The sequence below is a fragment of the Thalassophryne amazonica genome, chromosome 8 (assembly GCF_902500255.1).
Source record: "Thalassophryne amazonica chromosome 8, fThaAma1.1, whole genome shotgun sequence".
Taxonomy (NCBI): domain Eukaryota; kingdom Metazoa; phylum Chordata; class Actinopteri; order Batrachoidiformes; family Batrachoididae; genus Thalassophryne; species Thalassophryne amazonica.
In genome coordinates, this window is record NC_047110.1 from 38,800,427 (window position 1) to 38,824,262 (window position 23,836).

Here is a 23,836-nt window from a genome sequence, read left to right on the forward strand (position 1 = left end):
AATTGTAATCTATTAGATAAATATGATTCAAACCACCGCAGCACAGTGCCTTTAATACCTATGGCATGCTCTAATCTCTGTAATAAAATTTTATGGTCAACAGTATCAAAAGCAGCACTGAGGTCTAACAGAACAAGCACATAGATGAGTCCACTGTCTGAGGCCATAAGAAGATCATTTGTAACCTTCACTAATGCTGTTTCTGTACTATGATGAATTCTAAAACCTGACTGAAACTCTTCAAATAGACCATTCCTCTGCAGATGATCAGTTAGCTGTTTTACAACTACCCTTTCAAGAATTTTTGAGAGAAAAGGAAGGTTGGAGATTGGCCTATAATTAGCAAAGATAGCTGGGTCAAGTGATGGCTTTTTAAGTAATGGTTTAATTACTGCCACCTTAAAAGCCTGTGGTACATAGCCAACTAATAAAGATAGATTGATCATATTTAAGATCGAAGCATTAAATAATGGTAGGGCTTCCTTGAGCAGCGTGGTAGGAATGGGGTCTAATAGACATGTTGATGGTTTGGATGAAGTAACTAATGATAATAACTCAGACAGAACAATCGGAGAGAAAGAGTCTAACCAAATACCGGCATCACTGAAAGCAGCCAAAGATAACGATACGTCTTTGGGATGGTTATGAGTAATTTTTTCTCTAATAGTTAAAATTTTATTAGCAAAGAAAGTCATGAAGTCATTACTAGTTAAAGTTAAAGGAATAGTCGGCTCAATAGAGCTCTGACTCTTTGTCAGCCTGGCTACAGTGCTGAAAAGAAACCTGGGGTTGTTCTTATTTTCTTCAATTAGTGATGAGTAGTAAGATGTCCTAGCTTTACGGAGGGCTTTTTTTTATAGAGCAACAGACTCTTTTTCCAGGCTAAGTGAAGATCTTCTAAATTAGTGAGATGCCATTTACTCTCCAACTTACGGGTTATCTGCTTTAAGCTGCGAGTTTGTGAGTTATACCACAGAGTCAGGCACTTCTGATTTAAAGCTCTCTTTTTCAGAGGAGCTACAGCATCCAAAGTTGTCTTCAGTGAGGATGTAAAACTATTGACGAGATACTCTGTCTCACTTACAGAGTTTAGGTAGCTACTCTGCACTGTGTTGGTATATGGCATTAGAGAACATAAAGAAGGAATCATGTCCTTAAACCTAGTTACAGTGCTTTCTGAAAGACGTCTAGTGTAATGAAACTTATTCCCCACTGCTGGGTAGTCCATCAGAGTAAATGTAAATGTTATTAAGAAATGATCAGACAGAAGGGAATTTTCAGGGAATACTGTTAAGTCTTCAATTTCCATACCATAAGTCAGAACAAGATCTAAGATATGATTAAAGTGGTGGGTGGACTCATTTACATTTTGAGCAAAGCCAATTGAGTCTAATAATAGATTAAATGCAGTGTTGAGGCTGTCATTCTCAGCATCTGTGTGGATGTTAAAATCACCCACTATAATTATCTTATCTGAGCTAAGCACTAAGTCAGACAAAAGGTCTGAAAATTCACAGAGAAACTCACAGTAACGACCAGGTGGACGATAGATAATAACAAATAAAACTGGTTTTTGGGACTTCCAATTTGGATGGACAAGACTAAGAGTCAAGCTTTCAAATGAATTAAAGCTCTGTCTGGGTTTTTGATTAATTAATAAGCTGGAATGGAAGATTGCTGCTAATCCTCCGCCTCGGCCCGTGCTACGAGCATTCTGGCAGTTAGTGTGACTCGGGGGTGTTGACTCATTTAAACTAACATATTCATCCTGCTGTAACCAGGTTTCTGTAAGGCAGAATAAATCAATATGTTGATCAATTATTATATCATTTACTAACAGGGACTTAGAAGAGAGAGATCTAATGTTTAATAGACCACATTTAACTGTTTTAGTCTGTGGTGCAATTGAAGGTGCTATATTATTTTTTTCTTTTTGAATTTTTATGCTTAAATAGATTTTTTCTGGTTATTGGTGGTCTGGGAGCAGGCACTGTCTCTACGGGGATGGGGTAATGAGGGGATGGCAGGGGGAGAGAAGCTGCAGAGAGGTGTGTAAGACTACAACTCTGCTTCCTGGTCCCAACCCTGGATAGTCACGTTTTGGTGGATTTAAGAAAATTGGCCAGATTTCTAGAAATGAGAGCTGCTCCATCCAAAGTGGGATGGATGCCGTCTCTCCTAACAAGACCAGGTTTTCCCCAGAAGCTTTGCCAATTATCTATGAAGCCCACCTCATTTTTTGGACACCACTCAGACAGCCAGCAATTCAAGGAGAACATGCGGCTAAACATGTCACTCCCGGTCCGATTGGGGAGGGGCCCAGAGAAAACTACACAGTCCAACATTGTTTTTGCAGTTACACACCGATTCAATGTTAATTTTAGTGACCTCCGATTGGCGTAACCTGGTGTCATTACTGCCGACATGAATTACAATCTAACCAAATTTACGCTTAGCCTTAGCCAGCAGTTTCAAATTTCCTTCAATGTCACCTGCTCTGGCCCCCGGAAGACAATTGACTATGGTTGCTGGTGTCGCTAACTTCACATTTCTCAAAACAGAGTCGCCAATAACCAGAGTTTGATCCTCGGCGGGTGTGTCGTTGAGTGGGGAAAAATGGTTAGAAATGTGAACGGGTTGGCGGTGTACATGGGGCTTCTGTTTAGGACTACGCTTCCTCCTCACAGTCACCCAGTCGGCCTGCTTTCCCGGCTGCTCGGGATCTGCCAGAGGGAAACTAACGGCTAAGCTACCTTGGTCCGCACCGACTACAGGGGCCTGGCTAGCTGTAGAATTTTCCACGGTGCGGAGCCGAGTCTCCAATTCGCCCAGCCTGGCCTCCAAAGCTACGAATAAGCTACACTTATTACAAGTACCATTACTGCTAAAGGAGGCCGAGGAATAACTAAACATTTCACACCCAGAGCAGAAAAGTGCGGGAGAGATAGGAGAAGCCGCCATGCTAAACCGGCTAAGAGCTAGTAGCTGCGCTAAGCTAGCGGATTCCTAAAAACACACAAAGTGAATAATGTGTAAATAATTTAGAGGTGATTCAGCAGAGGGAGTGCTTTAGTTAAGGCACGTGAAGATTACACTGTGAAACAAATCGTTATCTAGTTAACTAGATCAATCTAACTGCGCAGATTAAACAGCTAACAGATACAGCAAAACACCGCTGTGCTCCGGAACAGGAAGTGATACCGCAGTGAGAGCCAACCACCAGTAGAGGCAAGTCCTCCTCCCCATGAAGGAGTAATGCATTAACTGCATCATAGTGAGCCTTAGAACTTTTCAGCCTACCCTCGTATATCTATATATATTTGTGTATATATATGTGTATATGTATGTGTATATATGTGTATATAAAAGTAAGTCCCTTCGGCTGCTCCCTTGTTTGCACTCGGGGTCGCCACATCAAATCCAAGGTGATCTGATTTGGCATAGGTTTTACGCCGGATGCCCTTCCTGACGCAACTCCACATTACATGGAGAAATGTATGTATGTGTATATATGTGTATATATGTATGTGTATATATGTGTATAATATAAATAATGGGTGGTAAGGAGTCCAACATAGAGAAATATTGGATGAAGAAAAGGTATATGCCGATTTCCTTTTGCATTTTTCTATTGTGTTTTCTAGCTGCCTACAGCTAACATTTGCAGAGGTGGGTCTCTTAGATGAGATGAACTTTATTTATAAAAGCATAAATCAAACTTTAGAAAGCCCAACAAGGTCAGCCAAAAAAATTATTTGAAATGAACTGGCTTGTTTGCCAAATCATAGGCTAACTTGCGGAGTGCTGACAGAGGCCGGCCACAATGTCACCTCAGAGTCTGTCTGTCTGTCTGTGTGTGTGTGTGAGAGAGATTGTTTGATGTTATGCATGTGGTTCTGTGTGTGAAGATGGACATAATGGAGAATACAGCTGCTTCTGTCTCCTGCATATTGAGAGCCAAGGTTACTCAAGTCTCCTCTTGCCCAATTCTTAAAACGGCTGCAAACTTCATCTCTCAGAACATTCAGGTTATTCAAAAGTGATAAAAGCTTTTTCTTTCAGCAATAAAAATGCATGGATGTGCACTTTCACAAAGCTGATTTATGTACAATTATGAATCTTTATGAAATTTTAATTATTAAACTTATGAAACTGGCAGTCACACTCCTCTGAAGAATTCGTCTGGGCTCATTTGGAACTTTGTTTGAGGAGGCACTCAGGACAGCAACTCAGACTGGCTCAGTGGGCGTATCTCAGCGCAAACAGGCAGACTTCAGTGACATATGCCAGAGATGTCTGAAATGACCTATTTCAAGTCAAAAGTAGAAGCACTCAGAGAGCGCAAACCTCTGCCAAGGCCATAGGGTCACTGACGTCACTTGGGATACCCTTTGGCAAAGAGACTTATTCCACGTCGTTTCACACATCTACCGTCATGTTTCAGTTTCAGTGGTTAAACCGTTAGATCTTCAGCAAATGTATTTATAAAGAGAAACTGCATGAACTACACAAGTTTTTTTTCTTTTCTAATAAGTTCATTCAATGAGGAGAAACAAGTGCTAAATTATTGTTGTGTCGTAACTTAATTTTTGTTCAGCCTTTGTGACCTGTCTTCATGAAGTTAGATACAAAAATGTTGAAATTGGGCCTATCCTGCAATGATAAAGAATCCTTAAAATATTGGATCCGGACCTTGTTCCGGATCATTACCAAAATTTAATGCCTTCTAAGTTAGGCCAAGATACACCCCTGGTAAAACTTTCATTGAAATCCGTTGAGGATTTTTTTGAGTAATCCTGCTAACAAACCAACCAACCAACAAACAAAGGGACGCGACCGAAAACATAACCTCCTTGGCGGAGGTAATTATAAATTTCATCCAGGCAAGGTTCTAAATACACAAAAGTCTGGGAATTTTTGGGTATTTAGGGTGTTTTACAGGAAATGAACAATAATGAACTGTAAAAGGTAGATTAAAAACTGACTTTAAAGAATATGGCCCCTTAAGTTAGTACTTGTATTCCACAGTTGTGAGTAGGTAAAATTGAAGAAATTACCTCTCCAAAATGGAATTCCAACTGCAAAAACCAGAGTTGGGCATGCATGAGTTTCATTATGCCCCCAAAAAAGCCTCTGCCTTTGTCCTTGTGAAAAAAGTAAAAAAAAAAAAAAAAGTTTGTCTGTTAATGTAAACTTCAGGCTTTTCTATGATCAGTGTCCTTTTAGGTCTTCATGATGAAGTACCGGTACTCTCTTTAGTTGGATGATGTCACGTTTCTGTCTGATGCCTCAAACTCATCAGTTCCATAGTTATGATCACGAGGTGCTGACGGACCTTCTGGACAGAAGTTTGTTCATTCCTGGGTGCCAAATGTGGCTGCCTTCCTCCATGATGTAAAGTCTACATAGTCCCAAGCTTCTTATATTTTTGTATCGACTGTACCTCTTAATTTGGTACCATGAATGTTTTTCAGATGAGATTTTTAAATTACATTATATGCAGATAAATGTAGACAATCTGGCTTACAACACACAGTTTCATAAATTGGTGTGTATGAGGTGAGGGATAGGGGATTGAGATTGAACATTTTGAGTTAAGGTGTATGTAAACTTATCTCTTCATTGGTAACTAGCAATAAGCTAGGTTCTACAATGATGGTGGTTGTTATTAGCTGTTTAAAAAGGTTGTAATGTTAATGCAGTTTGAATAAACTCAACAAGTTAGACCAGGAAGTCTTTACTTTGTTGAAGCTTTTGTTTTCTCAATTTAAAATCTGCATTTAATTTGTTTTTTCAAGTGATCATAACCTTTATTGGTTTTGTGTACAAGCAATTTTGACATTAACAATGGTGAAACAGCTTCCACAAATGTTAAAAACTTTAGTTTTAGTGGTTGTCTAGTGCGAGCCATTTTATCTGGATTCATTTGAGTCCTTTTGGAGTTATAACCGCTTCAAAACCTTTGTTTTGTCCATGGGTTTTGATTAATTTCAGTGTCTGTGTTACACAGTGAACGATAAAAAACAAACCTTGGATGTGAATGTGTGCTATGTTGTGGTGGAACAGTGTGGTCACTGAGCAGCTGTTCTCTGTGTTTTGTACTTTGTGTTCCAGAGCGGTGAGGAGGTATCACAACAAGATTAATGTGTGTCTTTGTCATTCTGTCACATACTTGTTATCTCAAGTCTGGCAGGCTGGCTTCACCGATCTCAGGAGGCCCTGACAGGGTGCGTTGAGGAGGGTTTAATCCCAGACATCCTTAATAAAATGACACAATGTGCAAGTCCTAGCACTTTGTGGAAAATAACTCTCCTTGGTAACACTAAACACATGGTAAATGTGTCATTTTGGACGGACTCATTTTTCTGTCCATTTATCAGATAAATACTGCGTGGTTGTTTCATGTTAAATACAATAATTAGTATGTGTGTTTCCAAAAGCTATCCCACTACTGGATAGATGAGCTTGAAACATGTTTCAGAGTTGTGGGACATATGTCACATGAATATCCAAAATCCTTCTGGTTCTGTTCATCAGATGTGCAGTCCAGGAGAGAGAGACACTGTTGTTTTTGTTTTTTTTTTCTCTCCATAATGTGGTCCTGCAGCCCCAGCCAAAGAGGAATTCCCCACCCAACATTGTGACATCAAGATGGCACCTTTGACTAACAACAGTCCATCTTAAACAAAACAAACACACAAAAACTCACAATAATGGAATCTCCCTCAAATGATGATTATGAATGAAATAACCACAGGTGCTAGTGGCCTCCCACTCATTCCAGACAGGGCCAGGAAGACACAAGCTTGAATTGCAAACACTGATTTTGTCAGGTGATTTCACTGACTAACACCACTTGTGAGTAAATGGGAGGAAATTGTCAAGCAAATCACCTGCTGATGTGCTTGTTAGAAATGAACATCTGCAACTTCGACCAGGACTAGTGACGGAAGCAACCAAGACACCTGTAACAACACTGGTGGATGTTTTGTCTGTGGCATCACCAGTAACAGCTTCATGAAAGAATAATGTACTTTCTGGAGTATGTTGTGTTTTTTTTTTTTCCCCTTCCAAGTTTTGGAGGTCGTGCAACTTGTATACCAAAAAAATAAAATAAAATAATCACATGTTCAATGATGATGATAATACAATACTACTAATGATAATAGTAACTATCAAAAAAGTTATTCAACTTCAAAAAAGTGACCACTCCACAAATTAAACCTGAACTGCTTTACTTCTGTTTTATTTGATTTTATTAGATCTTACTGTACGTTTTATTTATCTTACTAGGTCTTATTCTATTTCTTCTTTTACTTCCATGTATTTTATGTATCTTGTTTTTGTTTTATTCGTGTGTTTGTATGAATGTTTTATGACTGTTTTTTTGTCTTTTTTGTGCTGGTGAGCCAAAGACAATTTTCCACATCGGTGGACAATAAAGAATTATTCTATTCTATTCTATTCTATTCTATTCTATTCTATTGTGCTTTCTGAAGGGGCAGCACAGTGTCTTAGTGGTTAGCACTATTGCCTCACAGCAAGAAGGTCATGGGATTTGATACGCACCTGTGGCCTTTCCTTCTTCTTCTTCTCAGCATGGTTCAATTATCTATGGTCAATTACTGGATACAAAACCGGAAACAGGAGATTCCAGAGACTCATCCAAACACAAAAAAAGTTGTCCTAAGCACTTAGGTTAATCTATTAGCAAAGGCTACTTTCTTCTTCTCCTTCTAAAGACATGGATTCAGATTCAGATTACTTTATTAATCCCAAAAGGGCAATTCTTTTATACAGTCACCCTGTCCATAATTACAGAATAAATATGATTTAAAAAAAAAAAGAAGGAATAAAAGAATTTGCGTAATAGTTTGCTCATCTGTGGGAAGCTTGGAGTTTAGTTGCTGCTCCTTCATGTTGAAAGAAGCCAGCTGAGGTGGTTCGGGCATCTGGTAAGGATGCCTCCTGGGCGCCTCCCAAGGGAGGTGGTACAGGAACGTCCATTTGGGAGGAGACCCCAGGGAAGACCCAGGACTAGGTGGAGAGATTATATCTCCGCACTGGCCTGGGAACGCCTCAGGATCCCCCAGTCAGAGGTGGTCAATGTGGCACGGGAAAGGGAAGTCTGGGGTCCCCTGCTGGAGCTGTTGCCCCCATAACCTGAACCCAGAAAAGTGGTTGAAGATGAGTGATGAGATGAGTTTGTTTTCCAAATCTTTACATAATACTGCCAACCTGGTGGCATGATTACGAATTCACTGCTAAGTACATGATCAGGTTGTGATAATATTTTGTACACTTTCTGGACCACCCGAGTTTTCCAAAGAGAACAGTTGGACACCTGTAATTTTAGACCATAAAATCAGCATATAAAAGAAAATGTTGAAACTCGATAAGTTTGATAAAAGTACATAAGATATTTCTACTGACACCGAAGGAATTGAGTTTCCTCAAGAGGATTCTTTGGTTTGCTCGCTTCACAATGTTGTCTGTTATCACTGAATTTGAGTTGCGAATCAAACACAGTTCCAAATACTTATGTTTGTAGGATTTGTACCTCTTTACTTTGAATACTGTTGGATTTAGGGTCAATAGTGTGGAGGAGGAGAAGGAAGAAAGTCATCATGTTTGTTCTTAATTTATTTTATTTTATTGACTAAAAAGAGAAAATATAATTTAGTAGTTAGTATATTTAAAAATGTTTGTATCCATCCTCTGGAAAAAAAAAGTCTTTAAATTTAATAAGTTTTACGATAGAAATCATGCTTATATCTTAGGGTTCTGAAAATGGAGGTATTGTGTATACAAATGGCCGCAATTCCTAAATGGTTAATGTGATGTTTTTGTTACCCCTTGAATTTATGCTCGACATCCACAAGCACATTCATGATTGTTTCATTTCAACTTCACTGTGGTCAGAGGTTTAAAACTCCGGCTTCAGTGACTAAAAGTCCTGTCATGTCTTGTTTCTACCTGTGCACACAAAACAGGCGGTTTCACTGATTAGTTGAATGAGTTAGAATCAGCTGGTTTAGTGTGTGGACGGACCAAATATGTGCCAGGACTTTTACTCACTGAAGCTCAGTGACCCTCCTCTGACTGTGGTGTTGTACAGAGCCAAACTTATAAAAACTGTTGCTGTTCATCCCTTTAAGAGATTTGGCAGCAGGAAAAGGTTCACTGTCTTTTAAATCAGAAAAGTGATATGTTTAATGTCATCACACAGTGTTTTTTGAGGGTTTTCGGAACCAGAGAGAACAAACATTAGCAATGAAAGGTTTTCGTGCTCTGAGATCAGACCAGACGCTGCAGATTGTGTTTCTGGGTTCACCGGCTGTGAGCACAGTGATAGTCCTCCCTCCACTGTTTCAAAAAGTGCTGAGTGCTGCAGTCTGGCGCTCGCCTGAGGTGCAAACATATGGTCTGTCCTCGTGGAACCAGCAGTAATGCGAGAACTGACCCAGGCCCTGCTAATCTGCTGCACAGCAGCTGAAATATGTTGGAGGTGTGCAGCAGACGTGGGCCAGGTGATTGTAGCGTTACTGTCAGCATCAGGCTTTCTTACAGTCACAAGCAGATCTTGCTTTAAAAACACACAAAGTAATCTGAACCAGACCCGATGGTCCGCCTTCATACAGAGAGCCAGGTTTTTGTCTTCACAGTATCTGGTGCAAGCTGTGGATGGAAAACGTTGTCCTGGCTGCTCTTGTGGAAATCAGCTCAAATGACTTAATTTATTTAGTGTAGTTGCACAGCTGTTGCTCCGAAATCTAAAATACTTGGTGTGTGTAATGGTGCGCAATCACTGCGACAGCCAGCGTTTGTGCGCCGCTGCAGGCTCCGTGGAGAAGGGGTGAAAAGTTTATCTTCAACCTCACATGAACTGAAGCAGTCATATAGAGTACTGCAGCTTTGCGAGGAAACTCAATTATTCATCAGCTGGTTTAAACACTGCTTTGAGCACATGAGAGTGAGATTGTGCTGGGTGGTTCTTTTTTTTAATACACAAACTAGTTCAAACATATGCACACACACACTCACTCTCTCTCTCTCTGCAGACACAAAAACTAAAACCAACATCTTTTGAGTGTTTGCGACTTTACAAAGAAGTTTCATGAAGTCTGTGTGGATCCCCCCCCCCCCCCCCCCGTCCCCCCACTGTTTCTCCTCTCACCTTCCCCTCTGCGTGTTGGCAGCAAGCCATGCAGGATACGTGGAGGCGATGCATCGCGTTCACGTGCAAACCAAAAATCTATTAACATGTCCTCTCCTCTTTGCAGGGCATATAAAACCATTGAGAATGATGACCTCAAGTTCCCCCTGATCTACGGCGAAGGGAAGAAGGTAAATGCTGCGCAGCTTCTTTAAGACTTACTCCCACAGCCCTGCACGCTGCTCCTATAATCAGAGGTTGGCAGAGCACCATTAGTCACCTGTCGCTTTGCAGCACAGCCAGCTGTGCACCTGCACAAGGCATTCCTAACCCATTTTCCACACAGACTCCTATGACATCTGAAATACCTGTCTTAATGGAGCAGGTGTGCCTGTGTTACTCAGGTCAAAGGTCAGGTTCTTGTTGTAACCAAGGTTGATGTAGTGGGTTGACGGAAGACAGATGAGAATTGTCGTATTGGAATAAATTATCGCCAAGAATCTGAATTTCACTCTGGAGCAGTTTACAGTTGATGACTGCTTCTCTTGCTGGAACGCTGCTGAACATGATCATGTTTTTGTGGCACTGTAAAAGTCAAAGAAGTCAAAGGGCACTTTCCCATCTACAGCATGTCAAAATATCGCACTCTTCTGTAAGTCTGATTTGCCTCAAAACAGCAATAAAGGAGACCAATGTATTTAAATAAATGTTACGTGTGAGCAGTGTGGTGACCTGTCCAGGGTGTACCCCGCCTCTAACCCTCCCATGACCTTTAAGTGTAGTAAGTGGGTATAGAAGATGAATGACTGTGCGTAATCTGGCCCATCATTGGTCAGAAGAGATGTGTTGATGTCATGACAACACTGTCTACAGCCTGTTGTTATTTTTTATTAGCATGTTTTTTCATTGTGGGAAGAAACTGGAGTTTCCTAATGAAACTCATGTAGACACATGCGAACTCCACACAGAAAGCCCCAGGCGGGAACCGATCCCAGAACCTTCTTGCTGTGAAGCGACAGTGCTTACCACTATTCCACTGTGCCACCGACAGTGCAAGTATTCATAGTGCTTCACTTTTTCCACATTTTGGTATGTTACAGCTTTATTCCAAAATGGAGTAAGTTCATTTTTTCCTCTCAAAAATCTGCACACAATACCCCATAATAACATCAAAAACTTTTTTTTTTCAAATTTATTAAAAATAAAAAAACTAAGAAATCACGTACATAAGTATTCACACCCTTTGCTCAATACTTTGTTGATGCATCTTTGACAGCAATTACAGCCTCATCCTCTTGAATATGATACCACAAGCTTGACAGACCAATCTTTTGGCAATTTTGCCCATTCTCCTCTGCAGCACCTCTCAAGCTTCATCAGGTTGGATGGGGAGCGTTGGTGCACAGCAATTTTCAGATCTCTCCATAGATGTTCAATTGGATTCAAGTCTAGGCTCTGGCTGGGGCACTCAAGGACATTCACAGACTTGTCCTGAAGCCACTCCTTTCATATCTTGACTGTGTGCTTTGGGTCACTGTCCTTCTGAAAGATGAAACGTGGCCCCAGTCTGAGGTCAAAAGTGCTCTGGAGCATGTTTTCATCCAGGATGTCTCTGTACATTACTGCATTTGTCTTTCCTTCAATCTAGTCTCCCAGTTCCTGCTGCTGAAAAACATCGCCCCACAGCATGATGCTGCCACCACCATGCTTCACTGTAGGGATGGTGCCTGGACACAGTGGTAAACACACCACTGTCCCAGCTTTTTTGAAATGTGTTGCAGGCATCCATTTCAAAATGAGCAAATATTTGCACACAAACAATAAAGTCTGTCAGTTTGAACATGAAATAGCTTGTCTTTGTTGTGTATTCAACTGAATATAGGTTGAAAAGACTTTGCAAATCATTGTACTCGTATTCTGTTTTTATTTACATTTTACACAACATTGCAACTTCATTGAAATTGGGGTTGTATGTGGGGAAACTTTCATTCTTGACACGTTCTCTCTACTTTTAAGCAGTTGTCACACTGAAGTATGGTCTGTCTGCACCCACAGTCGGGTTCACCCTTGCACTGTTGGCTTTGCCCACATTGCGTAACCTCCCTTTGATGTGAGATGTTACGATGGGTGACGAGATAAAGTGAGGGGGCTTTGTACAGTGCAGTACTTCAAAGTCCTGGCATGCAGCGAGTTGAGCTCTGATGCTTACCAATTAATCCCACAGTGTTTCTTTTTCTCTGCTCTCTGCCTGCTGTCTGTGCTTCAAACCGAATCAGGATTAGTATTACCATCTTGGTTGCTCACAATTCCTCATGGTCATGTCAGACTTTGTGTACCGTAGATTCATTTTTGCTCCCTCAGAGGTGACCGTGTTTGTGCAGACAGGCAGTAGGAATCTTGTACCATAGGGGCGGTTCATTAACACTGACAAAAAGAAAAACAGCAGCAACTGTAAAACCTTGTGGTTATTTGTCAAAATGTGAATAATCACTCTGGGTGAAGGTTTTCTTTGAATACTGTGTTTACATCTGTCTCATTTCACTGTATGGTGACGCTTTGGTTGGTGTTCTCATCAAACAAATGCATTCATCCCCTGTTCGATTCTTAGAGCTGAATCTCAAAACAACTCCAAAGTCAAAAAGTTGTTATTTAAGTATTTAGTAAAGAGATTGTTTCAGTTTGTCTGCACTGGGAGGATCATGGACTGCCTCAACTTGATTTATTTATTGGGTAGGGGGGTGGCTTTATTTTAAGACTTCCACTTTCGTACAAAGACTTCAGATGTGAGTAAAATGTGTCATTTTCTAGAATAGCTATTTGGACATTGAGGTGAAACAGAAGTGATTTTTTTTTGTTTGTTTGTTTTGGTAGGCCCGTGTTCTTGCGACCATCGGCGTGACTAGAGGTCTCGGGGATCACAACCTCAAAGTGCACGACTCAAACATCTACATCAAGCCCTTCCTCTCCTGCTGCCCAGAGGTAGGCTTCATTCTGATTTTAGCCTTTTTGTGTCCTCCTTTGATGTGAAATGGCTCATTCACACATGATGTTAATGTGTGCAGACAAAATTATGAATGTCTTGGTAATATTGGACTTTGAGTGATATACAGCAGGTAAAATAAGTATTGAACATGTCACCTTTTTTCTGAGTAAATATACAGTATTTCTAAAGGTGCTATGGACATGGAATTTTCACCAGATGTCAGTAACAACCCAAGTAATCCATACATACAAAGAAATCAAACCATAGATGTCCATAAATTAAATTATGTGAAATAAGGTGAAATGACACAGGGAAAAAGTATTGAAAATGCTTGCTGAAATGTTGTGGCCCAGTTGTGGAGCAACATGTTAAGAAAAAACAAAACTGTGGAGCCACCTTATTTCTCGCTCCACTTGTAGTCCTGGTGCTGTACCGACGGTACCGTCCTGTTCACACCATGTGCACGTGTTGGTGACAGTTACTGTAAATATAAGTCAAAGAAAATGTGAGGATCATTATACATTTTCTGTATAATCCAAACTTTTCTGATTTGGGGTTGTAAAAAAACCCCACATAAAAACAACAATAAGACGATTCCTGAATGAAGGGAAAAAGTAAAAACGTCACAATTCGTTGAGAAAAGGTGGACGAAAGAGCTTTTATCACCGAACAGTCTGCGAAGCAAGAGCGCAAAAGGGACGAAAGAGGAACTTAAAAAACCGAAGCTCACAATCTCAACGCTTTAACGAAACGCGCCTGGAGCCACAGCTGGAGCAGTGTGTGTCTACATCACTGAGTTCCAGGACTCGGCGCTGGGGCGCAGCTCATAGCGCCTGAGTCCTGGAGAAACTGCAAACAGAATCTGTGTAGATCTGTGTGCACGTCAGTGGACCACCTGCTCTGGTTCCTCGTCCAGCTGCACGAAGGTTAAATGATGCCAACAAGTCAACGAAAGTTCAGATTTCTTGTTTCGTCAGGGCTTCGTCACCCTTCGTTAAGTGCCGTGTGACTGGGCCTTAAAGCACAGGACACTGAGGGAGTGGAGACAATCTCACTCCAGCCAGTACAAGGCAACCGGGCCTTGTGTGAGTGCACCACAATACATAAAGCCCTGGTCAGACCGATTAATAAAGCCAGGAATAATGAGCCACATATGGATTTTTCAGGTTATTTGAATAATGAGCCACGCATATGATGTTCTTCTGAAGGAATTGCAGGAAACGGATGTTAAAAAAGGGCTTTCTCAGAGTGGAACCTGAAGTTCCACTCTGAACCTGAAGTTCCACTCTGAGAGTGGAAGAAGTGGAATCTTGCTAAATGTTGAACTTCACGAAATTAGCGCCACGCTCAGAGATGAGCCTTGTTAGCCAAATAATCTGCCTCTAAGAGCCACTATTTTCCCACATTTCTTGAATAACTCGACTCTCACAAAAAAATCATGCTAAGTGGCTCATTATTCATTGTTCATTATTCGGTCTGACCAGGGTTTAGTACAGTGGGAGTGTCCAAGGTGTGTACTTATGCCCAGGTGACATCTAGTTTTCAGTTATCTATCAACATCAAATGGATGAGAGAGACTATCAAATATCAAATTGTAATCATTCCATTTCCATATTAATATTAACATTTATTCAGTATTGGAAGGTTGTATATTAATTTAAGTTGTTCACAATCATGTTGACTCTTACATGTTGTGGGTTTCAGCCTTGCTTCAGTAACATCAATCACTGCTATGTTGGCAATGTGTTTGGCTATGATTTAACACTTAGAAACATGTTGGAAATCACATTTATGTTTTGGTCCTCCAGCTTTTTGAGAAAAAAAAAAAAAAAAACTGTTTGATGCACAGATGTAATTCCACTCTGTGATCTGTGTACTTAGCATTCCTCACTAGCATTCACTCACCAATGACTTCTTTCCTACTTGTCCACACAAAGCCGGTGAGTTCTTTTCATCTTTAATTCAGGACGGTTTGAGTTCACTCACAGTCCGCTTCGGTCTTCACGGAGCTTACTACGAGATGTTTGCAGCGGCTCTGTTACCTGACTGTGCCTGTATGTGTAAGATGGAGCGTTGGAGGTACCACTGGATCAAAACAGACAATTACTATACAGGATAAAAATATAGTGTGTGGGGGAGGTGACTGAGAAGCCTGTGAACAGGCCTGCATGTAACGAGGAGGAGGTGGAAAAAGATGTTTTGGTCTTCAGAATATAAATAAGAAAAGAGAAGGCATTTGATGAGTTCACTCGCAGAAACACAAGTTGTTCTTAATTGAAGTTAAAGTTCATGCTTGGTGAGGTAAAGTGCAGTCGTGCTTTACAATGCTAGTGGTTGGCTGATATGTTTTTATACTGATTTATTAGTGATCAACAAGAGCGATGACATATTTTCAGCAGACATACCATCTTAGCGTAATTAGCAAAATTACCAGATGTCTACGCTCTTGATCACCCAAGTAACTGTATGTTTATATTTATCAGGTGTGTTATGTTGAAGATGGAAGTACGTGATTTGATTTTGGTTAGCACTGGTCACTGATTGACGTCAGAGGCTGAGTTCAGATTTGCGACCGCATGCTAATATATAGGAAAACTGCTAATTTTTGGTAAAAAAAAGTTCAGATATTTATTCATTAGTGAACTTGACCATGGAACATTTTCCCTACATGCCTCATACTTGGAAATGTGGGTGTGGTGGTGTCACATTGCTCTCTGAGCACTTTTGATCAAGTTATCACTGTTATTATCAGAGGTCAAATTACACGGCTCCTCACTGGTGGGGGAGGAAGTAACAGGAAGACAGAGGACAGGAAGGAGAGGAACAGAAGTAGCCAGTAAAACAGTAGCAATCGGTATGTCTAGCTATATTTATGTATTTATATTCATATTTGTAAACTGTTTTTACTTTCACTTTTGATGCTCTGTGTGCTTCTTACCCTGTGTGCTGATACACAATGCTGCTAGAACCTACGTTTCCCTGAGGAAGTCTACCCAAGGGATTAATAAAGTTCTGTCTAGTCTAGGGGTGGGCAATCATGTGCCATGAAGGGCCGAGACACTGCAGGTTTTCCTTACAACCAATCACCTCAGCAGGTGATTTGATTAATGATCAGGTGTTTATATTCAGGGGAAAAGCTCATCAGCAACCCACCTGCTGAGGTGATTGGTTGTAAGGAAAACCTGCAGTGTCTCAGCCCTCGTTGCCCACCCCTAGAATCTAATCTACACAATGCCAATCGGAGGTCCTTGTGTATCAGGGTGGAGGTCGGGGGTCCTTATGTATTGTTAGTTGGCTAACATTAATTAGTGCAAACTAGATTTACAGTAGTTGGCTAACATTAGGTAGGGGTACACCCTTGACAGACTGCCAGTCTATCACAGGGCTACATATAGAGACAGACACATTTCCACCTATGGTCAATTTAAAGTTTCCAATTTACCTAACCTGCATGTCTGTGGGAGTGGGAGAAAGCCGGAGCACCTCGAGGGAACCCACGCAGACAGGGAGAGCATACAGTCTCCACACAGAAAGGACCAGGTGGGAATTGATCCCAGGACTTTCTTACTGTGAGGCAACAGTGCTAACCACTAAGACGTGATGCCCCTAGCTACCTAATGTAGCTAGTTAATGTTATTTATTTAAACAAGCTACAACCCCAGTTCCAGTGAAGTTGGGATGTTGTGTGAAATGTAAATAAAAACAGAATACAATGATTTGCAAATCCTCTTCAACCTATATTCAATTGAATACACCACAAAGACAAGATATTTAATGTTCAAACTGATAAAATTTATTGTTTTTGTGCACATATTTGCTCATTTTGAAATGGATGCCTGCAACACATTTCAAAAAAGCTGGGACAGTAGTATGTTTACCACTGTGTTACATCATCTTTCCTTCTAACAACACTCAATAAGCGTTTGGGAATTGAGGACATTAATTGTGTCATGATTGGGTATAAAAGGAGAATCTTCAAAAGTCTCAGCTGTTCACAAGCAAAGATGGGGCAAGGATCACCACTTTGTGAACAACTGTGTGGAAAAAATGGTCCAACAGTTTAAGAACGTTTCTCAACATTCATTTGCAAGGAATTTAGGGATTCCATCATCTACAGTCCATAATATAATTAGAAGATTGCAACTGTTGCAAAGAATGCACAGTTCTCCCTCACTGTCTCCCTGGCTCAAGAACGGTTTTGCTGCCATTGCCGTAGCTTCCACAAAAGTCTATTTCTTGTCCATGCCAACATTCTCTGATAAAATCACAGCATCACACAATCTGCAAAGAAATCTTAGTTATATATCCCATCAAAATAATGGAGAGAGCAGCCCCATGATCAATCAAAGACACACAATTATAAAATGTTACTATTGCATGTCGGCTACCTCAGACAAAATCATGATATGCATGGTCAAAATACATTTTGTTTATAAAACATTTTAGTTTTTACAGGTTATTATATACCAGTAAATTAGCCATAAAATTTTGTGAACTGGATAATAGATTCGTAAATGATATTTTGATGATTTTAGTTCACAAAAAAGTAACATACCAGGAGTGTCGATTTTGCAAATCAGCGATAACAAGCTTTCCCGCCAATCTAATACTCAGAAATGGGACGAGAACCCTTAAATTAAATTGAAAATATGAATTCACCAAACTATACCCTTTGATCACAAATTGCTACATCAGCTTTAGAGCAAGTCCTAGACCATTTACTATAGTAAAGCAATGGCTTTGTCAGCCATATTGAATTTTCTGATAGACTGCATGATCCGATTTGCAAAATACTGGCAGAAATGATTCCTTGACCATAAAAACCTATGGATAGACTAGAATAGGAGATATGACACTTTGACGTTTAGGGGACCGCACCTGGCGGCCATCTTGGATTTGCACAATGGAAACACCTGGTTATGATTTTTAAGCCACTAATTGTTATTTCCTTCGTCATAACTCACCAAATCATGCCAAAAAAAACCCCAACAATCAAAAAAAAAAAAAAAAACAGATCTTTAGACAAGTTCCTACCACTTAGGACCAACTTTATGTATCTTGGCGGCCATCCAGATTTTTAGTGTCCATCTTGTATTCTGGACAAATTTCAAGATGGCACAAAATCTTATTTTGATTGATATGGTCTGAAGTACCGGAATCCGTTGAGAAAACCTTGACAGGAAAAAATGGCAGTTTTTACCTGGCTCAGCCCTGTCTAGCTTGCCACCTGTAGGTCAGCTTGAAGCCATGTTTGCATTCTTAAACAATACTGCAATGATTAAAATTGGCTTTGTCACAAAAATAACTAAAAATCAAGCCCAGGTTGAAAAATCCCAAAGTTCCCCTTGAAGTTTTACGGTTAGGGGAAACAACTCCCAAAATGAAGCTTTGTTCAAGCCCACCCATGTCCCATTCTCCACACACATCTGGAGTTGAGTCAGGAAGGGCATTCAACGCAAAAAATTGTGCCAAATCAAAATGTGGATCCATACAGGATTTGCTGTGGTGACTCCGGGCAAAAAAAAAGTCAGAGTCTTTAAGTGAATAATTAATTTAGGCTGTTGCACTCAAATCATGATTGGTGAAATGAAAAGTTAGAGGTTTGGTTGAAAGCTGAGACTTAAAACATGACTGTTGGAGCAGAACTCAAAGACCCTGAAAATGATGTCTGTTATTTTACCTACCTCCATTTTTGGAATTGATTCATGTCCCATGCAAGTTGTTCTTGTTCTTCAAGTGCAGTGATTTGAGAGACTGCACTTCACAGTAGTTGCCACAGTAACGTGGCAGCACAGGTGACATAAGAGTTGGTGTGAATGCTCGAGGCCATCGTAGCTTTAAGAAGACGACGACACAGCGACGGCTGAGTCTTTGAGTCAGGTGGACGTGATTCTCAAAGCGAGGTGTCTTCGCTCTCACGGCTCCCTTTGCTTCCAGGTCAGAGTTTACCCATTGTCTGAGTATGAGCACGGAGCTGACGATGTGCTGGTGCTGGGAACTGACGGTTTGTGGGACGTCCTCTCCAATCAGGAGGTGGCGGAGTTGGTCAGCTCTTTCCTGGGGAACTGTGACCCCGACGACCAGCACAGGCACGTAGTGATGTCACGCACCTGCAGAACGCACACATTCATCTTATAATTCTTCACGTTACATTATTTCTCTGGTGATGAGAGGGAAGCTTCTCAGTTCAGGGTCATCTTTTGTGAGCCTCCTCTCCCAGAGTTGTTAAAAAAAAAAAAACATGTTTTAAAGGTTTCTGACTCTGCTTTATTTGGATCTGTGTCCAAATGCAGAGAGTTTTATTTTAGAGATTTGTGAAAGATTCCCCGCTTAATATACACCACAATGGTGGCTGCTGGTCTGTCAGAGAGGGGAAGCTCATTGTCGGCTTACATCATAAAATTTTGTCAATTTATTTATATGTAAATTCAGATATGTAAAATGGTCATAACAGTCACCAGTTGCACAAGCATTTCACAATTTATATCGCTATTACATACAGTGTTTTGTGATGGCACAAAGTGGTTAATGCGCTTGGTTTCAGTGTGGAAGGTTCCCAGTTCAAACCCCACCCCTGCCACATCTCTCCATGTAATGTGTAGTTGCGTCAGGAAGGGCACCCGGCGTAAAACTTGTGCCAGAATCAACATGCAGGTCCACCTTGGATCTGCTGTGGCGACCCCGATTGAAAACAAGGGAGCAGCCGAAGGGACTTACTTTTACAAGAATATTATTGTTTTTACACAAAAAAATATCATCAAAAATTTCAAGAACCTTTATTGTTAAACATACATAACAGAGTCTGACTGCTTCCTGACATTGTTCCATGCAAAGGTTACTTTGCAGATTGGCCAGCAGATGTCGCCATTATGTAATTTGTATCAAATCTTCAAAACCGAACCATTGCTTTATATTGATTCAGTTGTTCAAAACGCTTTGGTTTCTCCGTCACTAACTTTCATTAATAAAATACATCGGCAACCACTAATTATTACCACATATGCCCAGATAGAGTTATAAGTATGAATACTTTGATGTTGTGTTGCGAACTGGGACGTTAACTAACGTGCGACGACAGAACGAAGCAGAATGTAAATCACCTAGATCTTCTTACATAACGTCTAATCCAGTGTGCTTCTCTGTGCACCTTTAAAACAGACTGATTTATAAGCGCACGCAAAACGCTTTGGCATAAATTTAAAAATGCATAAATACACCAAAATGTGCAAACTAATTCTCACATTTCTATAGTTGTCAATCAAAACGGGATTCAGCCTTTTGACTAATCATCCAATCATTGTGCAGAACTCCAGTGTCCAGGCCCGCCCACAGCTCCATTCGCCCCCAGAGACGCTCAACGTCTGGGGCTGGACAGAATTGTGGCTTTATCCAATGACCGTCGCGTTTTGTGGCAATGAAAAAAACATTTCCAGGCAGTCCCACTGAAGTTAATGGATGCTCAGCTTCTACAGGAAAATGCATTGATCACAGACCGTATGAGAAAAAGATTTATGATAAGTTAACAAAATAGTCAATCAATTTGTGATAAATAGCTCCTTCTGAATAAACTCTTCTTGAAGTTGAACGTGTTCTAATGGATTTGTAGTCAATTAAATGATAACAAACTGTACATATTTGACCATTTAATTTTTTGACATTTTAGGGGAAGCTGAGCTTCCGTTGCAGTCTTAGAGAAACCGCCTCTGATACACCAATTTTATGTGATCGCTGAAGACAGTTAATGGAATTGTCTCAATGATCCGGCTTCTCTTTTTAGCAGGTGGTGTTAGAAAAGAGGGGCCGATGATAACAGCCTTAGAAATTCAGATGCGGCCACAGACGTTGTTTAAACACGGCTGCCAGCGTCCCAGGCGGCGCACAGACATACTGGCTAACACTAGCTTCTCATACCCTATATATACATCAGTGAGCTTCCTTAGTAAGCTCTGATCACAGTTCAACTTTGCTATCAACACAGAATGCTGCTTGTGCTTTTTCACCAAATCCTCAGCTCCCACTGAAACCTCCGGTGATCGAGTGGAGAGAGTGACTGTGTTGCAGGTTCAGATTTTTGGGTGTGACTCACAGATGTGGACTTCCATGACACAGAAATCTAAAATGAGCCATTTCAGGGCTAAATGTTTATAGCCAGGGAGTTGATCCACCACGCACTCATAGAAGTGTTGACTTTTGACTGAAACCCAGAACCTATTTAATGGTAAAAGATTCATAATTATATATTTTGTATACACAGTATGACTCCTTAATGGTGCACATTCCAAACTAGTCCAAAGAAATGTTGTAAAGTGTTTGTAATGTTAATTTATTTTAAAATGTCCCTTTTAACCACAATGGCCTCAAAATGTTATAAATGATGGTTGGCTGTATGAACATGGATTTAAAACTCCTGTTTCTACATCATGTTTTTTTTTTTTTCTTTTGAGCAATCTTTTCCCAGATCATACGATTTCTCTTCCATGTCAAACCCAACATTTTGGCCGTTTATTAAAATTCTGGGAGCAATGTGACAAATGAGGGAAGAAGATGACATTTAATGTGACCCTTCAAAAATATCATGCCCATTGCTGGGAAAGATTATTTTTCTATTTGTGTGTCATCACAGTGGGATCACTTGTGGTATTTTTTATTTATTTATTTATTTTTGTGACCATCAGGTACACAATGGCAGCTCAGGAGCTCGTAATGAGAGCTCGCGGGGTGCTGAAGGATCGAGGCTGGAGGATGTCCGATGACAGGTTGGGCTCTGGGGACGACATCTCTGTCTACATCGTTCCTCTCATGTATGGCAACAGATAGACCTGAACGACAGACAGTCAGAGAGACCGCTCAGCTTCACTCACCACGCTCAGGTGAACGAGAACTTCCTCTTCTGATGCCATTCCTGACCCTTCTTAAAAGGTCGTCTGAGGGTGATCTCCTTTATTTTGGTTCCTTCCTTTTATTGTTTTTCCTTGAGGAAGCCACACGCGCTTTGTGAAGATCCTGGGCATTCTTTGGTGGGAGGATTGTTGTACTAATGTTCCAAGTCAAAATATAGAAATGTGATAATGTACGTTCTCACGGGCATACATAAGACATTTGATATGCCTGTTTCTGCTGACCACCTGTACAGCATGTAAGTGCAACCAAAATGAACATAAGACATGAATCTGATCTTGTTTGTGCAGCGTTTTAGTTTTTAAGGATCAGTCTTAGGCAGGTGATCTTTTACGGAACCCATCGTTTAGCACCAAATAATAAAACATGAATATTAAAAAAAAAAAAGATGAACAAAGCAGTTAGTTTTCCATCCACCTGAGCTCACCTTACTGAGCTAAATAACAGAAACAAATTATAGTGACAAGAATTATTATTATTATTATTATTATTATTTATATTAAGGGCCCTATCTTGTACCCAGTCCAAAACATTGGAAGTGTTCTTGTTAGTCTGCAACCAATGTCATTATGTTGATTCTGTGCCCACATTGTTTATATAGCAGTCACACTCATCTGTGCGGCCCCAAGTGTGATGGTTTTAAAAAGAGGCGTGGTCCGATGCACTGTTCATTTTTGGTATGACACAGCACAGACTGACAAAAACCTGGTGTAAAGTTGAGCACAGGGGTTTTCATCTATTTATTTGGTGTCTTTTTCCACATGACTTGCATGTGAGGGCTCGACCACTCTGCTCATAAACACAGGAATGTGCATTCATTTTCAGATTCCTCATCTTCTCTCATTAAACTGAGAAAGTTTAATGAAAGACTGTGGGGAATGAATGCTGCTCACTCTTGAGTGCTTTGACTCTTATCTCGCCAGAAAACCTCTCACTTCTGGTTGCATTCGTTTCTTAAAGCCTATAACAGATGACACTCTGATTGGTTTATTTGCAGAGGTGGTGGTTAGTGTGCTTGGTTTCAGCGTGGAAGGTTCTCAGCTCAAACTACACCTCTGTCACACTTCTCCATGAAATGTAGCGTTGCGTCAGGAAAGGCATCCGGCATAAAACTTGTGCCAAATCAACGTGCAGATCCACCTTGGATTTGCTGTGGTGACTCCGAGTGAAAACAAGGGAGCAGCCGAAGGGACTTATTTTACTCTGATTGGTTTATATCACATTACACCCAAAAAGATGCCCATGACTAATTACGTGGCTGAATAAAACCCCTTTGTGCTCAGTAAGTAGTCAGTTGGAGTTGGACGTACCCTGTATGCAGTTGCACTATGCGCTTTACACCGTGTGTCATCATCAACAGTCAGGTCCTTACTCTACAGTCAGCTCAAACGTCAAGTGATTTCTGTCCAAAAAATATGCAAATGTCACTGCACACAAATGACAACTCTGTAAGCTGAGGCCACTAACTTGTTAAACATGACAACACTATCCAGGGTTTTTGTTTTTCTTACCCCTGAAGGTTATTTGAGGGGCTCTCTATTAGTTACCAAAAATTCTTAACACTGCTTACATGTCTTGTCCACTGTCTCACTCCGAGTCTGTAGCTGCTGTTTTCTTGATTTGTGCTCCATTCAACATGACAAACTGTGAAAAACCTTCAACTCTGATGAAGAAACACTAACGGACTGGTACTACATGTGACATGTTTTTGATTAGATATGATAATAATATGGCGTCTTGTCACCTTCAGCCTACCTCCATGAGTTCCATCCTTTTCTTATTTTAGTCGCATTCCAACG

At 40.6% G+C, this 23,836-nt stretch overlaps 1 protein-coding gene across 1 annotated transcript in view; it reads left to right on the forward strand.

The window, feature by feature from the left end:
• The window catches only part of ppm1h (protein phosphatase, Mg2+/Mn2+ dependent, 1H), a 117,194-nt gene extending 93,624 nt beyond the window's left edge, over positions 1–23,570 (forward strand). Inside the window, exons 7-10 of the mRNA XM_034176015.1 lie at positions 10,284–10,347; positions 13,028–13,135; positions 19,077–19,228; positions 21,815–23,570. Coding sequence (XP_034031906.1) covers positions 10,284–10,347; positions 13,028–13,135; positions 19,077–19,228; positions 21,815–21,956 — 466 coding nt within the window. The 3' untranslated portion in view covers positions 21,957–23,570. The remainder of the gene's footprint in view (positions 1–10,283; positions 10,348–13,027; positions 13,136–19,076; positions 19,229–21,814) is intronic.
• The last annotated feature ends 266 nt before the right edge of the window (positions 23,571–23,836 follow it).